This window comes from Salmo salar, chromosome ssa21, assembly GCF_905237065.1.
Source record: "Salmo salar chromosome ssa21, Ssal_v3.1, whole genome shotgun sequence".
In the NCBI taxonomy this organism is placed as follows: Eukaryota; Metazoa; Chordata; class Actinopteri; order Salmoniformes; family Salmonidae; genus Salmo; species Salmo salar.
In genome coordinates, this window is record NC_059462.1 from 52,436,592 (window position 1) to 52,454,314 (window position 17,723).

The following is a 17,723-nucleotide window of genomic DNA, read 5'->3' on the forward strand; positions in this document are numbered from 1 at the left end:
CTCTGACGAGCTACCGAGCTCCTCTGTGGAAATGGGATGGGAGAAACTTCTAGAAGTACAACCATCTCTGCAGCAGTCAGGCCTTTATGGTGGAGTGGCCAGACGGAAGCCACTCCTCAGTAAAAAGTATGACAGCCCACTTGGAGTTTGCCAAAAAAGCACCTAAAGGACTCGTAGACCATGACAAACAATATTCTCTGGTCTGATAAAACCAATATTGAACTCTTTGGCCTGAATGCCAAGCGTCACGTCTGGAGGAAACCTGGCACTATCCTTACGGTGAAGCATGGTGGTGGCAACATCATGCTGTGGGGATGTTTTTCAGCGGCAGGGACTGGGAGACTAGTCAGGATCGAGGGAAAGATGAACGAAGCAGAGTACAGAGAGATCCTTGATAAAAACCTGCTCCAGAGTGCCCAGCACCTCAGACTGGGGCGAAGGTTCACCTTCCAACAGGACAACAACCCTAAGCACACAGCCAAGACCACGCAGTGGCTTCGGGACAAGTCTCTGAATGTCCTTGAGTGGCCCAGAGCCTGGACTTGAACCCGATCTACCATCCCTGGAGAGACAGGTGTGCCAATCTTGTAGTGCCATACCCAAGAAGATGTGAGGCTGTAATCATTGCCAAAGGTGCTTCAACAAAGCACTGAGTAAAGGCTCTGAATACTTATGTAAATGTGACATTTCATTTTATTTTTTTACAAACATTTTTTGTTGTTGCTTTGTCGTAATGGGGTATTATGTGTAGATTGATGAAGGGGAAAAAATTATTTAATCCATTTTTAGAATAAGACAGTAATGTAACAACATGTGGAAACAGTCAAGGGGTCTGAATACTTTCCTAATGCACTGTACAGTGTAGCTGCGACAGACCAAAGCAGAATACTCTAAAGAGGCATAGTCAGTTTATGAGTCGCACCAGCAGCTGGAGAAGTCATCTGTCTGTCTGTGTCCAGGGGGACAGCAGATCTGTACCACAGCCTTTAGCTATACAGCCTAACCCCTAGTCTGGTCCCAACCCTGTCATCACAGAGAGGAAACATCCCCTAACACCAGTCTACCACCAAGGCACTCCGTGTACACAAAATTGTTCCGTGTTGAATCAACACTTATAGTATTACATTTAACACTGGGGCAGTGTGTACTGTATATGGGTCCATACTTTTCAGTGTTATGTTAACACTGTGCTTAGTACTGATGCTTTTACACTTTGTCAGTGTTAGGGAATTAACACTTTTAGTGTTATGCAATAACACCTCATATAGCATTTTTAACCATTACGTCAAGAGGTCCGTATCCCTCACTGTTGGGTTAAGGACACCACAATATTATTTACCACTCTTTATTGTCACATACTCTTATGTAAGAAATTACAAAGACTTCAGAACTGGCAGCAGACATGCTCAAACTTTAATTAAGATAACCATAGACCACTTAAAGTGGTATAGCTCTTCCACTCACAGGTGGCCAAAAAGAACTAACTGAAAGCCACATCTCCAATATAATTTCATAGTGTGCTTTCTTGAGTGAATTGTAGAATTACCACACATGGCTGTATTTATTTGTGACAGAGACATGTTTGTTGAATTCATTCATTTTCAGTCCTGTGACCTTTTAATGACAATACATTACATATCTCATAAGGCCTTATTTTAAGCCCCAGCTTTGCGCTAATACAGAGGCCTGAAACTCATTGTTTACAGGCCACATCAGGCATGCAAGTCACATTATGATAGCTGGCCAAATTATGTGTAATTCCTATTGGAATCCAGACAGAGTTAGTACTACAACTATTAGTACTACACCTATTAGTACTACAACTATTCATACTACATCTATTCATACTACAGCTATTAGTACTACACCTATTAGTACTACAACTATTAGTACTACAACTATTCATACTACATCTATTCATACTACAGCTATTAGTACTACAACTATTAGTACTACAGCTATTAGTACTACAACTATTAGTACTACAACTATCAGTACTACAACTATCAGTACTACAACTATTAGTACTACAACTATTAGTACTACAACTATTAGTACTACAACTATTAGAGTTAGTCGCTCCAACAGTTGGCATTTTTTCATTCAGTGTTGTGAACTTTGTTAAAATGTAACAACTATTTCAGTAATGGGTGCAATAAATCTAACTAACTGATCGGATTAGTTTAGAAAGTTATTTATCTTTGTGTAGCGTAAGATTAACCAATCAATCAATGTATATGCAAAAAAACACAGATTATAAAATAAATCTACCTGCAGTAGAGCATGCTGGGAAATATGATAATGATGGGTGTGGTTTTTTTTATGGGAACATTTTACTCTCCACAAAGTAAAACTGATACAATCAAACTCACCTCTGGTTATTAACCCTGGGGTTCTTTTACACCAAGGAGTGTAAAATCAACACTAGAAATGCTACACTGAAACAAGTTAACACTGGCGAATTTGCTGTGTGGCCTCATTCATACAGGCAGTCACATTCTGATCCTTTGCCACTAATTCGTCATTTGACAATCAGATCTTTTGCCGATAGTGGGGGCAAAAGATTAAAATCAATCGTCTACACATGTAAACAACAGGTTTGTAGACTAATAGTGAAATGCTTACTTATGGGTCCTTTTCCAACAATGCAGAGTTAAAGATAAAGATTTTAAAAAAATATATATATATATAAAAACTGTGACATGAGGAATAAATACACAGTGAATAACGAATAAAAATAACGAGTAAAGTAACATGACTACATACAGGGACTACCAGTACTAAGTCGATATGCAGGGGTACCAGGTAAGTGAGGTACAGTAGCTATGCACATATAGGTAGGGGTAAAGTGACTAGACAACAGGATAGATAATAGACAGTAACAGCAGTTAACTGTAGGTAGGGGTAAAGGATAGATAATAGACAGTAACAGCAGTATACTGTAGGTAGGGGTAAAGGATAGATAATAGACTAACAGCAGTATACTGTAGGTAGGGGTAAAGGATAGATAATAGACAGTAACAGCAGTATACTGTAGGTAGGGGTAAAGGATAGATAATAGACTAACAGCAGTATACTGTAGGTAGGGGTAAAGGATAGATAATAGACAGTAGCAGCAGTATACTGTAGGTAGGGGTAAAGTGACTAGACAACAGGATAGATAATAGACAGTAACAGCAGCGTATGTGGTGAGGGTGTGTGTGTGTGTGTGTGTGTGTGTGTGTGTGTGTGTGTGTGTGTGTGTGTGTGTGTGTGTGTGTGTGTGTGTGTGTGTGTGTGTGTGTGTGTGTGTGTGTGTGTGTGTGTGTGTGTGTGTGTGTGGGTAGAGTTAGAAAGTTAGTGCAGGTACTCTAGGTAGCCATTTGATTAGCTGTTTAGCAGTATTGTTTAACCGTCTTGTTTAACCGTCTTGTTTAACCGTCTTGTTTAACCGTCTTGTTTAACCGTCTTGTTTAACAGTCTTGTTTAACAGTCTTGTTTAACCGTCTTGTTTAACCGTCTTGTTTAACAGTCTTGTTTAGCGGTCTCATGGCTTGGGGGTAGAATCTGTTCAGGGTCCTGTTGGTTCCAGACTTAGGACACTAGTACCGCTTGCCATGCGGTAGCAGAGTGAACAATTTAAGACTTGGGTGGCTGGAGTCTTTGACAATTTTTAGGGCCTTCCTCTGACACCGCCTGGTATAGAGGTCCTGGATAGCAGGCGGCTCAGCCCCAGTGATGTAGCGCCTTGAGGTCGGATGCCTTGCAGTTGCAGTACCAAGCAGTGATGCAGCCAGTCAAGATGCTCTCAGTGGTGCAGGTGTAGAACTTACTGAGCATTTGAGGGCCCATGCCAAATCTTTTAAGCCTCCTGAGTGGGAAGAGGCTCTGACGTACCCCCTTCCACAACTGTGTGGGTGTGATGTGGACTCCCAAGAACTTGAAGCTCTCGCCTCTCCGTTTCCTGTTGTCCACAATCGGCTCTTTGGTCTTGCTGACGTTGAGGGAGAGGTTGTTGTCCTGGCACATCACTGCCAGCTCTCTGACCTCCTCCCTATAGGCTGCCTCATCATCGTCGTTGTCCAAATCGAGGTTAGTGATAGGCTGTTCTGATGTCCAATAGCTGTTTTCGATCGTAGGAAACGATGGTGGAAACATTACGGACAAAAAGAGTTACGATCAACGCAAAAACACCACACAAAATGGCAGAACTGGTGTAAACTCCACTTAACGTCAGAAAATGGGCTGCCTGTGTAAACTCCACTTTAACGTCAGAAAATGGACTGCCTGTGTAAACTCCACTTTAACGTCAGAAAATGGACTGCCTGTGTAAACTCCACTTTAACGTCAGAAAATGGGCTGCTTGCTTAACGTCAGAAATGTAAACTGAGCCCATACAGTAGATACAGTAGATCTGTAAAGGATTGGAAATATATCAACAAAATAGACATATCAATAGTATGGTAGTATCTAGTTCCACTTTTTCCACCTCCATCTATCCAATCCAAATCTACGATATCTCCAGGACTACAGTTTATTTCTGGATGGAGTGAGTGGTATGATTGACAGCATGGAACTCTAGCCTCCCTACTGTAATTCTTCTGAAATCTGACTGACAGACTGTATCCAATCCCCACTGCTCTTCCACCTTCCCCCACACACACATCTCCGCCTCTCTTGTCTGATGGCCTCTCCATGTTGCTTTTCTCATGCCATTCCATCCCATTCCGTCCCATCCCATCCTGCTTTCCAGCCAAACAACCCAGGCAGGGAACGAAGTAGCGTGGACTTTTTCCACAGGCATGTCCTGCGTCTGAAATGGCACCCTATTCACTATGCAGTGCACTGCTTTTGACCAGGGGCCTTATAGAGAATAGGGTGCACTATATAGGGAATAGGGTGCCATTTCAGATGCTGCCACAGTTTTCCATGAGACCACCATGGGATATCTGGACGGAGCAGCATGACACTTGATCATTTTCCAAAAGTTAATTTTCACAGATAATCATGATTCAAATGTAAAACGTTGCTTCTGTCTATTGTCATGACTTTTCTTTGTGATAATCAGGGTTTAGAGTTTACTGTAACAGCCAATTAAAAAGCATGCCTCGTTAAGCAAATGGCTTGTTAAGAGGATGCTTTGTTGTAATGAGTGGCTTGGTAAAGTTCCTGTGCAGCCGTTTTGATCTCAATATCACATTTTTTTTTCTGGGTAACAGTTAAGTACCTTACTGTGATTGTCTTCAATTCAAATGGTAAAACATGTTTTTTTTTTTAACTGCTTCTTAGCAAACGGCAATTTCTCAAGCAACATTTTTTTGCTAGCACTGTCTGGGAGTGGTCTGAATGGGGAGGGATAAAATGGAAAAGTAGCTGTTATTGGCAGAGAGGATGAGAACTCTATTATTGGTCTATTAACTCATTTACCACCTAGTGATGTCACCAGGCAGGCCAAAACTCTAAAACAGGTTGTAATTTCAGGCGGTCTTTTCAAATAGCTCTTACACTAAAAGGGAATTATCATTATTTTCTAAATGTCACAGTATTATTCCAACCTCATAGTGTAAAAATCACGTTTTTGGCTGCACTGGGCCTTTAAGCGGATGCCTCGTTAAGCTAGCTGCCCATACAGTACCGTGTTGCCTGTTTCCTCTCCTTGTGATATCGCCTGGAACTAGCTGTGTATGTGTGTGTATATATGTGTGTATGCGTGGAGTGAGTGAGTGAGTGAGTGAGTGAGTGAGTGAGTGAGTGAGTGAGTGAGTGAGTGAGTGAGTGAGTGAGTGAGTGAGTGAGTGAGTGAGTGAGTGAGTGTGACAAAGCCCCAGTGTTTCCTCCCTCCACACCTCACTGAACACCTCTCTCTCTCTCTCCCTCTCTCTCTCTCTGTTTCTCTCTCTGTTTCTCTCTCTCTCTCTCTCACACTCTCTCTCTCTCTCTGTTTCTCTCTCGCTCTGTTTCTCTTTCTCTCTCTCTCTCTCTCTCTCTCTCTCTCTCTCATCCTTCTGTGTACAGTGCCTCTCATCCTCTTACTCTCCTGTCATCCCTTCAACTCTTCGTCCTCTCTGTTTCTCTCTCTATCCTTTGTCTCTCATTCCATCGCTCTTCCTCTCTCTCTGTTTCTCTCTCTATCCTTTGTCTCTCATTCCATCGCTCTTCCTCTCTCTCTGTTTCTCTCTCTATCCTTTGTCTCTCATTCCATCGCTCTTCCTCTCTCTGTTTCTCTCTCTCTCTCTCTGTCTGTCTGTTTCTCCCTTTCCCCTCCTCTCTCGCTCTCTCCTTCTCTCTCTCCTGATTGAGTAGCAGAGAGCCATATTTCTAGTCATCTCTCCCACACATGAAACAGAAGCAGAGACGCAGAGGTACTAAGTAACATTGTCTACTGTGGAGGATGTGATTTACTGTGTAATGATACTTGAGGGGAACCAGAGGAAGAGACAGGGCTGTGTGTGTGCGTGCGTGCGTGCGTGCGTGCGTGTGTGTGTGTTGTGTCCCTGAGTGTGTTTGTGAACTTTTACGAGTGAGTGTGTGTGTCTTGCAAAGGGTTGCGAGTGAACACACAAGTCACGTGACCCAAAGAGCGCTTAACTTTCTGAGTGGACGGCCACAGCAGGGGGTGCTGGATAATGAGGCTGTTGTCGTGGAGATGATCAGAGCCTCTCTCTCGCTGTCTGATTTGATCTGGGCTAATCCGGGTCACACACAACTGACCCTGTGTGTGTGTGTGTGTGTGTGTGTGTGTGTGTGTGTGTGTGTGTGTGTGTTGCGTGCGTGCGTGCGTGCGTGCGTGCGTGCGTGCGTGCGTGTTGCACACTTGATGCCGAAAGTGATGCTGTGTACATGCGAACACGCACACACAATCACTGCACAAATGTAGCCTCTCATTACTGCCATAAACGGTGAGACATTTTTCTAACGCAAGATACAGAAAGAGACTCTTTTACACCTGCATTTTGAGCTGAGTGTTATTCATGTTAGCAGTCAATATCAACTAGGGATATCATGTCACTTCTCTGGAGTTTTCAGAGCGAGCAGGATCATAACGGCCTACCTGTATGCACCAGGATCATATGGCCTACCTGTATGCGGCAGGGTCATACGGCCTACCTGTATGCAGCACAGGTTTCAGGATCGGATGGAAAGCATGATCTGTCTGTATCCTTTTTCTTCCTCACAAATATCCGAATTCATTCGCCAGAATATGTTACAGATGTAGGATCTTAATTTGATCCAGTTTGCTACAGCAGGGAAATGATCCTGCAGCAAAAGGAAATGTGAATTGTTATGTGGATTATAATTAATGTACATGTTTTGTAGGGGTTGATACATTTTTCGTTAGGACAAATCAAGATTTACATTTTAAAGCGGAAATTACAAACTTTAGAAGCCTTTTTAAACCTCGTATACACTACAAGTTTGCATTTCCTGCTGTACAGGAACATTTTCAGCAAAAAAGGAGTGATCAAATTAAGATTCTACATCTGTACATCTTTGTCCCATAATGTATTGAAGGCAGTACAATGTTACAGCTATCTTTAGACATATAGGCAGTAGGCTTACCCACCACTGAGGTATGTCATTAATCCACCCAAACTGGGCCTATCTGATACATGAACACGATCAATGAAATCACCAGTTAGCCTATTGTTCTGGCAAAGATGCGCTCATCCGCAGCAGATTGTTAAACTATATTTTATATGGATAATATGAACGTGAGAGCGTAGGCTACTCAGTTTTCGCGAGGGCAAAACAGAAGAAAAATTTAAACAAGTCCTTTCTGGTTACTAATCTGGATATGTTCACATGCCTTTGCATGCCAGTGCAATATTCTGGGTTCTGAAGTGCAGATGAGATGTTTTTGAGACAAGAGTTTTGTGTAATGGCGTAGGCCTAAGTTATTGACCAGATCAATGGTATAACTATGAAAAACAAATGGCAGGCTATGTGTAGCCTATTAAAATATGTATGAAGAAAATATATACAGAATGTTGGGGAAGTATTCTGAGCCCTTCTCTTTCACCACATTTTGTTGCGTTACAGCCTTATTCTAAAATGGATTAAATACATTTTCCTCATCAATCTACACACAACACCCCATAATGATAAAGCGAAAAAAGGTTTTTAAATTTTTTTGCAAATGTATTAAAAATTAAAAACAGAAATACCTTATTTACATTAGTATTCAGACCCTTTGCTATGCAATAAGACTCAAAATTGAGCTCAGGTCCACCCTGTTTCCATTGATCGTCCTTCAGATGTTTCTACAACTTGATTGGAGTCCACCTGTAGTAAATTCAATTGATTGGACATGATTTGGAAAGGCACACACCTGTCTATATAAGGTCCCACAGTTGACAGTAAATGTCACACCAAAAACCAAACCATGAGGTCGAAGGAAGTTTGGAACTACCAAGACTCTTCCTAGAGCTGGCCGCCCAGCCAAACTGAACAATCGGGAGAGAAGGGCCTTGGTCAGGGAGGTGACCAAGAACCTGATGGTCACTCTGACAGAGCTCCAGAGTTCCTCTGTGGAGATGGGAGAACCTTCCAGAAGGACAACCATCTCTGCAGCACTCCACTAATCAGGCCTTTAAGGTAGAGTGACCAGACGGAAGCCACTTCTCAGTAAAAGGTACCAAAAGACTCTCAGATCATGAGACACAAGATTCTCTGGTTTAATGAAACCAAGATTGAACTCTTTGGCCTGAATGCAAAGCGTCACATCTGGAGGAAACCTGGCGCCATCCCTACGGTGAAGCATGGTGGTTGCAAGATCATGCTGTGGGGATTTATTTCAGCGGCAGGGACTGGGAGACTAGTCAGGATCGAGGGAAAGATGAATGGAGCAGAGTACAGAGAGATCCTTTGACAAAAACCTGCTCCAGAGCACTCAGGACCTCAGACTGGGGCGAAGGTTCACCTTCCAACAGGACAACAACCCTAAGCACACAGCCAAGACAACGCAGGAGTGGCTTCAGGACAAGTCTCTGAAAGTCTATGAGTGGCCCAGCCAGAGCCCGGACTTGAACCCGATCAAACATCTCTGGAGAGACCTGAAAATAGCTTTTGCAGCGACGCTCCCCATCCAACCTGACAGAGCTTGAGAGGATCTGCAGAGAAGAATGGGAGAAACTCCCCAAATACAGGTGTGCCATACCCAAGAATACTCAAGTCTGTAATCGCTGCCAAAGTACTGAGGAAAGGTTCTGAATACTTACTTAAATTTGATATTTCAGTTTTTGTATTTTTTATACATTTGCAAAAATTTCAAAAAACCTGCATTTTGCTTTGTCATTATGTGGTGTTGTGTGTAGATTGTGACCCCCACTTTGAGAACTACTGCCATAGATGAACAACAGGTTACTGCTCACACATTAACCACGCTATCTGACCTGACCACTAGCAGACACTTCCTACTGCAGAGCTGGCTGTATATTGTGGTATATTGCTGTATATTGCTGTATATTGTGGTATATTGCTGTATATTGTGGTATATTGCTGTATATTGCTGTATATTGCTGTATATTGTGGTATATTGCTGTATATTGTGGTATATTGTGGTATATTGCTGTATATTGCTGCATATTGCTGTATATTGTGGTATATTGCTGTATATTGCGGTATATTGCGGTATATTGCTGTATATTGCTGTATATTGCGGTATATTGCTGTATATTGCAGTATATTGTGGTATATTGTGGTATATTGCTGTATATTGTGGTATATTGCTGTATATTGCTGTATATTGCTTGCTGTTTGGGGTTTTAGGCTGGGTTTCTGTACAGCACTTTGAGATATCAGCTGATGTAAGAAGGGCTATATAAATATATTTCATTTGAAATTTGATTTGATATTGTGGTATATTGCTGTATATTGCTGTATATTGCTGTATATTGTGGTATATTGCTGTATATTGCTTTATATTGCTGTATATTGTGGTATATTGTGGTATATTGCTGTATATTGCTGTATATTGCGGTATATTGTGGTATATTGCTGTATATTGCTGTATCTATATTGCTGTATATTGTGGTATATTGCTGTATTTTGTGGTATATTGTGGTATATTGCTGTATATTGCTGTATATTGGCACGAAACTGAAGAAACAGACTGAAGAGCTACTACAAAGGTTCCACCTGTCCTGAACATGACCAATGAGAAACGCTTGTTTTTCGTAGCTAAACCTTTTATGCCCTAATGAACACAACCCTGGTCTGAACACTACTGAATTGATAAACTACCAAGTTACAACACAGCCACTACCATTGATTAATAAGTGGATTAACAAATCTGCTGTGCACCTCAACAATATATATTTGATATGTATACCTCCCTACAGCTGGGGATTATTGAGGGCAGACCTGGGTCAAACAGATGTCTTAAATCTTACCGGCTGAGACTTTAATACGTTTTATCATTAATGAGTATGTGAGTGTGTTTAGTGATTGTCATGTTCAGTTAACTCCTTCCTGGCCATGCCTTTCTGAGTGGATAGGAGCACACACTCACACACACACACACACACACACACACACACACACAGTGGATGAGAGCCCATGGGTCTCAGTAATGGGACAATGTTAATCCGCCTGTTGAGTTTCAGCAGCACTTATCTAATACCCCGTCTGACAGAAATCCCTTCCAAAAACGGATACCCCAGAACAAGGAGGGCACTGTAAGAGAACGTGTGAGAACATGTGTGTGTGCGTGTGTGTGTTAGCAAGAGAGAAAGAGAGAGACTTGTGTATGTGTGTGTGTGTGTGTGTGTGTGTGTGTGTGTGTGTGTGTGTGTGTGTGTGTGTGTGTGTGTGTGTGTGTGTGTGTGTGTGTGTGTGTGTGTGTGTGTGTGTGTGTGTGTGTAAAGGTAAGGCAAAGTGAGGACGTTTTTCTTTTTTCCGAAGGCACAATCACAGGTGCACATTCACACACACTGATACACATACTGTACATCACAAACTTAGGTGAGGTTTGGCTTGGAAAGGGAGGGTATGTTACTGCAAAGGGAGGGTATGCTACTGCAAAGGGAGGGTATACTACTGCAAAGGGAGGGTATACTACTGCAAAGGGAGGGTATACTACTGCAAAGGGAGGGTATACTACTGCAAAGGGAGGGTATACTACTGCAAAGGGAGGGTATACTACTGCAAAGGGAGGGTATACTACTGCAAAGGGAGGGTATACTACTGCAAAGGGAGGGTATACTACTGCAAAGGGAGGGTATACTACTGCAAAGGGAGGGTATACTACTGTAAAGGGAGGGTATACTACTGTAAAGGGAGGGTATACTACTGCAAAGGGAGGGTATACTACTGCAAAGGGAGGGTATACTACTGTAAAGGGAGGGTATACTACTGCAAAGGGAGGGTATACTACTGCAAAGGGAGGGTATACTACTGCAAAGGGAGGGTATACTACTGCAAAGGGAGGGTATACTACTGCAAAGGGAGGGTATACTACTGCAAAGGGAGGGTATACTACTGCAAAGGGAGGGTATACTACTGCAAAGGGAGGGTATACTACTGTAAAGGGAGGGTATACTACTGCAAAGGGAGGGTATACTACTGCAAAGGGAGGGTATACTACTGCAAAGGGAGGGTATACTACTGTAAAGGGAGGGTATACTACTGCAAAGGGAGGGTATACTACTGCAAAGGGAGGGTATACTACTGTAAAGGGAGGGTATACTACTGCAAAGGGAGGGTATACTACTGCAAAGGGAGGGTATACTACTGCAAAGGGAGGGTATACTACTGCAAAGGGAGGGTATACTACTGCAAAGGGAGGGTATACTACTGCTAAGGGAGGGTATACTACTGCAAAGGGAGGGTATACTACTGCAAAGGGAGGTTATACTACTGCAAAGGGAGGGTATACTACTGTAAAGGGAGGGTATACTACTGTAAAGGGAGGGTATACTACTGTAAAGGGAGGGTATACTACTGCAAATGGAGGGTATACTACTGAAAAGGGAGGGTATACTACTGTAAAGGGAGGGTATACTACTGCAAAGGGAGGGTATACTACTGTAAAGGGAGGGTATACTACTGCAAAGGGAGGGTATACTACTGTAAAGGGAGGGTATACTACTGCAAAGGGAGGGTATACTACTGCAAAGGGAGGGTATACTACTGTAAAGGGAGGGTATACTACTGCAAATGGAGGGTATACTACTGCTAAGGGAGGGTATACTACTGCAAAGGGCGGGTATATTACTGGATATTTTCTAAGTACCAGATAACTACCAGAATCTTTTCAGGAATTTTATCAGATGACATCTACTGGCCTTTTTGAGTACTTTCAGATTATCACAGGTGTCTAATGATCTCTGGCCTTATCACATTGGAAATATATCAAATAAAGAAATACAATTATATATTTTTTTTTAACTAACAAAGGTGTAAAACATTATCGTAAGTATAAAACATCAACTTAGTGAATACCATTGGTGTTTAGTATGAGGGATTCAAATCAACAACGCAGAGAGAAATAAAGAGAAATAATAGAAACCTAATGGTACGAGGAATAAACGATAACTGACATACTGCGCCTTCGGAAAGTATTGAGACCCCTTCACTTTTTCCACATTTTGTTTTGTTACAGCCTTATTCTAAAATTAATTAAATCATTTTTTTTTCATTCATCAATCTACAAACAATACCCCATAATGACAAAACAAAAACCGTTTTTTATACATTTTTTCAAATGTATTAAAAATGTAAAACTGAAATATCACATTTACATAAGTATTCAGACCCTTTACTCAGTACTTTGTTGAAGCACCTTTGGCAGCGATTACAGCCTCAAGTCTTCTTGGGTATGACACTACAAGCTTGGCACACCTGTTTCTCCCATTCTTCTCTGCAGATCCTCTCAAGCTCTGTCAGGTTGGATGGGGAGCGTCGCTGCACAGCTATTTTCAGGTCTCTCCAGAGATGTTCGATCGGGTTCAAGTCTGGGCTCTGGGTGGGCCACTCAAGGAAATTCAGAAGCTTGTCTCGAATCTACTCCTGCGTTGTCCTGGCTGTGTGCTTAGGGTCGTTGTCCTGTTGGAAGGTGAACCTTCGCCCCAGTCTGAGGTCCTGAGCGCTCTGGAGCAGGTTTTCATGAAGAATCTCTCTGTACTTTGCTCCGTTCATCTTTCCCTCGATCCTGACTAGTCTCCCAGTCCCTGCCGCAGAAAACATCCCCACAGCATGATGTTGCCACCACCATGCTTGGGATGGTGCCAGGTTTCCTCCAGAAGTGACGCTTGGCATTCAGGCCAAAGAGTTCAATCTTGGTTTCATCAGACCAGAGAACCTTATTTCTCATGTTCTGAGAGTCCTTTAGGTGCCTTTTGGCCAACTCCAAGCGTGCTGTCATGTGCCTTTTACTGAGGATTGGCTTTAATCTGGTTGGTGGAGTGCTGCAGAGATGGTTGTCCTTCTGGAAGTTTTTCCCATCTCCACAGAGGAACTCTGGAGCTCTCTCAGAGTGACCATCGGGTTCTTAGTCACCTCCCTGACCAATGCCTTTCTCCCCCGAGTGCTCAGTTTAGCCGGGCGGCCACCTCTAGGAAGTGTCTTGGGGATTCCAAACTTCTTCCATTTAAGAATGATGGAGGCCACTGTGTTCTTGGGGACCTTCAGCACTGCAGACATATTTTGGTACCCTTCCCCAGATCTGTACCTCGACACAATTCTGTCTTGGAGCTTCATGACTTGGTTTTTGCTTTGACATGCACCGTCAACTGTAGGACCTTTATATAGACAGATGTGTGCCTTTCCAAATCATGTGCAATCAATTGAATTGACCACAGGTGGACTCCAATCCAGTTGTAGAAACATCTCAAGTATAATCAATAGAAACAGGATGCACCTGAGCTCAATTTCGAGTCTCATAGCAAAGGGTCTGAATACTTATAAATTAAGGAGATGGAGGGATGGGATGGGATGGGGCGGCTGGGGGTAAGGCAATAGTTTCAAAAATAGTTTCCTCCATCCTTTGTTTCCCCTTTTGACTTCTTATTTCATGACTTTTACGATCTACACAGAGTAGTAGGGGGTTAACGGTGAAGCATCTCCTGTTCTTCCTGTTCTGTTGGGAATGTAGCCAGGCTACAGCTTGGGTTGTAACTCTGTGCTTTACTGGAGCTACAAACATACATCAACGTTCTGAGGTCTCAACACAACCTTTTGTTGGTTTTTTTCAAATAGGCTTCAATGTATGCAAATGTACAAATTATTTTCGAGAGCTGTTGTTTTTTTGTTGTTGTTTTTTTATAAACATTGAAAAGTTCTAACAGAAGTATCAGGATATTATTGCAATAGATATTTAAATATGAATATTATATATTCATATTTATTATAATAAATGCATATTTCAACATCTGACCAACTTGTGTTATAGTGTGGAGTGTGTAACACTACTGTCTTCACTGTTATGCTCTCTCTCTCTCTCTCTCTCTCTCTCTCTCTCTCTCTCTCTCTCTCTCTCTCTCTCTCTCTCTCTCTCCTCTCTCTCTCTCTCTCCTGCAGGTCCTGTGTGCACGCTACAAGCGTAGACATACTATCGACCAGCCAGGAGACTCCTCCCCTGCCCCCTCGCCCCTGCCCACTGACCCAGCAATGACTCTGCCCTCAGCGGGGACATATGGCCGGGGGCCTGCCTCCTACAGGAACCGGCGCTGCCACCGTAACGCGTCCCGGACCCGGACCCTGCCACAGAACCAGAACCAGACCCAAAGCAGGTCCAGCCAGGCCTCACAAACCTCCCTTTCCCTGGCCTGTGAAGAGGAGGAAATGGAGATGGGGGCTCGCTCTAAATCCTGGAGGACTGGTCGAACCCGCTCTCTGTTCTCCCTGCCCAGCCTGGCAGGGTTCACTGGCTCTCGCTCCCGCTCTGCCGGCTCCTCCCCCGGAACCTCACCCAGCCCTGCCCACCACAGAAGCCACTCCCACTCCCTCGGCTCCTCCCTGGTCCCGCCCTTCCGCCTCAACGTGGATGCTCTGATTGGTGCGGAGGAGACGGATGTGGACACAGGGATAAAGGTGGATGCGGGCAGCATTGTTGACCTGTCGGTAGTGTCTGCATACTCTAGGAGCCGCAGACCCACGCCACCACGCCCTCTCTCTGCACCTCCGCGGGACCCAATCCCCTCCCCATCCCGCGCCAACGTCAAGCCCAAGGCGTCAACGCTAGGCCGCCCTCCTGTTCCCATGAGAACCAGCAGCCTGGCCTCCTCCAATAGCATAACTTCCACCCTGCAGCGGCCACGCCCCAACAGCGCTTTCTTGCCCCTGAGTGGCCAGCCGTCCCTGAGGGATCCCATCACGCGCAGCCAATTGGACAGCTCTAACAGCATTATTGGGGTGGTGTCTCAGAACAGGTCTGGCAAGGAGGTCGGGGTGGAGGACGACGACCAGGAGTTCTATATCTGACCAGTTAGTGGCGCTAGAGAGACACGCCGGCCAGCAGGAAGGGACAGGGACACTGAGTGACAACACAGCTCTGTTCTGCTCTGCCACCTGGGGGCTGGTTTAAGTCAGTGCAGAGGACAGTACAGTGACGGTAGACAGACGCTTCACTCAACTTCTTCATGAAATCTTTCTCACTTTGTGTTTCTATATACTTTCTAACTAGATGTTTGTGCTATTTGTTATTTAATCAAGTTGTGGTATAAATGCATAACGCTTACTGAGATGGCTTAAAAACACATTGCAGACTACTCAAATATCTCATAGTAGAATATTTAAAACAGAGATGTTATGATACCAGACCTGTTGGACATAAATTAGATTTAAAACAGAGATGTTATGAAAGCAGACCTATTGGACATAGTTCTAACCGTATGTATCCACTTCCCACTACTCATGTTATCACTCAGGCAGCTATAAGATAGTGGAGTTGCTGGCTCTATCTCAATTCATCTATCCTTGATTCCTCTCTCCTCACCTCCTTCTCAACGGTATTGGAGGAGAAGGTCCAAGGTCACTCCCCTTTGACCATCTTCTCCAATCCGTTTTGCGAAAAGGAAGTTGAGGAGAGAGGATGCAAGGAATCGAGGAAAGACCAAAGGAGAAAAGAACCCCTGATTCTGACACTTTTGGTGCAGTGGGTCCCTCTGCTGGTGATTTTGTAATTGACGGCTAAACAGAATCTAGTTTAAAGTTGTAGTCGGTAATATGGAATGCTTTTGATTTTAACTGATTATTTCTATGTTCACCAAACTTTTTTAATATTGATTAAAACATCAGATTATGTATGAATTAATAAAAATAAAAAAATGTTTTAAATGAATGATTGAATGTGAACAGGGTCCCTTTAAGGTGATATAACACACACCTAGCCTGTACTGTATTAAGGGAAGGAGTCGTTTTAACACGCACTCAGTATGACTTAAAGACAAAGGCTTGTTTTAGCTGAAATTACACTGCAACATGTTGGCTCTCAGTGTTGGCTGTTCTCTGTATGGCTCTCGGTCTTCCCTGTGAGGACTTTACCAGGTGTGAGTCTCCTTAAGCGGCCGATGAGCCTGAACAGAGGAAATCCCACATTGCCTTTCTTCATGTGGACGTCATGGCAAGGTCTCCGTGAGCTCTGCAGAGGTGATGTCATCACTGGCCAATCAGAAAAGAGAATTGTGTAATCCATTGTTCCACGGTTCAGGTTATACATTGTCTCAGGTTTTGTTGTGTGTGTTATTTTTGTGTGTGTGGTTCTGTGTGTCTCTGTGTGTGTGTGTGTGTGTGTGTGTGTGTGTGTGTGTGTGTGTGTGTGTGTGTGTGTGTGTGTGTGTGTGTGTGTTTGTCTCTGTGTGTGTGTGTGTGTGGTTCTGTGTGTGTGTGGTTCTGTGTGTCTGTGTTTGTCTGTGTGTGTGTGTGTGTGTGTGTGTGTGTGTGTGTGTGGTTCTGTGTGTCTCTGTTTGTGTGTGTGTGTGTGTGTGTGGTTCTGTTTGTCTGTGTGTGTGTGTGTGTGTGTGGTGTGTTTGTCTCTGTGTGTGTGTGTGTGTGGTTCTGTGTGTGTGTGGTTCTGTGTGTCTGTGTTTGTCTGTATGTGTTTGTGTGTGTGTGTGTGTGTGTGTGTGTGTGTGTGGTTCTGTTTGTCTCTTGTGTGTGTGTGTGTGTGTGTGTGTGGTCTGTTTGTCTGTGTGTGTGTGTGTGTGTGTGTGTGTGTGTGTGTGTGTGTGTGTGTGTGTGTGTGTGTGTGTGTGTGGTTCTGTGTGTCTCTGTTTGTCTCTGTTTGTGTGGTTCTGTGTGTGTTTGTTTCTTTCTGTGTGTGTGTTTAATTTTTTTAATTGTGTGTTTGTATATCTGTGTGTGTGTGTGTGTGTGTGTGTGTGTGTGTGTGTGTGTGTGTGTGTGTGTGTGTGTGTGTGTGTGTCAAATCACATCACATACACATGGTTAGCAGATGTTATTGTGAGTGTAGTGAAATGCTTATGCTTCTAGATCCAACAGTGCAGCAGTATCTAACAGGTAATATCTAACACAATCCACAACTAAACCTAATACACACAATCTAGTAAAGGAATGAGATGAGAACATATAAGTATAAAATATATGGATGAGCAGTGACAGAGCGGCTAAGATGCAGTAGATAGTAAAGAATAGATAGTGTAGGATACAGTATACATTATATACATATGAGATGAGTAATGCGAGATATGTAAACATTATTAAAGTGACTAGTGATCCATTTATTAAAGTGGCCAATGACTTCAAGTCTGTATTTTTGGCAGCAGCCTCTCTGTGTTAGTGATAAC

General features: G+C 43.3%; 1 protein-coding gene across 1 annotated transcript in view; it reads left to right on the forward strand.

The window, feature by feature from the left end:
• Positions 1 to 16,258, forward strand: part of fam124a (family with sequence similarity 124 member A) — a 57,707-nt gene extending 41,449 nt beyond the window's left edge. Inside the window, exon 4 of the mRNA XM_014165668.2 lies at positions 14,497 to 16,258. Within this exon, the coding sequence (XP_014021143.1) occupies positions 14,497 to 15,399 (903 nt within the window). The 3' untranslated portion in view covers positions 15,400 to 16,258. The remainder of the gene's footprint in view (positions 1 to 14,496) is intronic.
• The last annotated feature ends 1,465 nt before the right edge of the window (positions 16,259 to 17,723 follow it).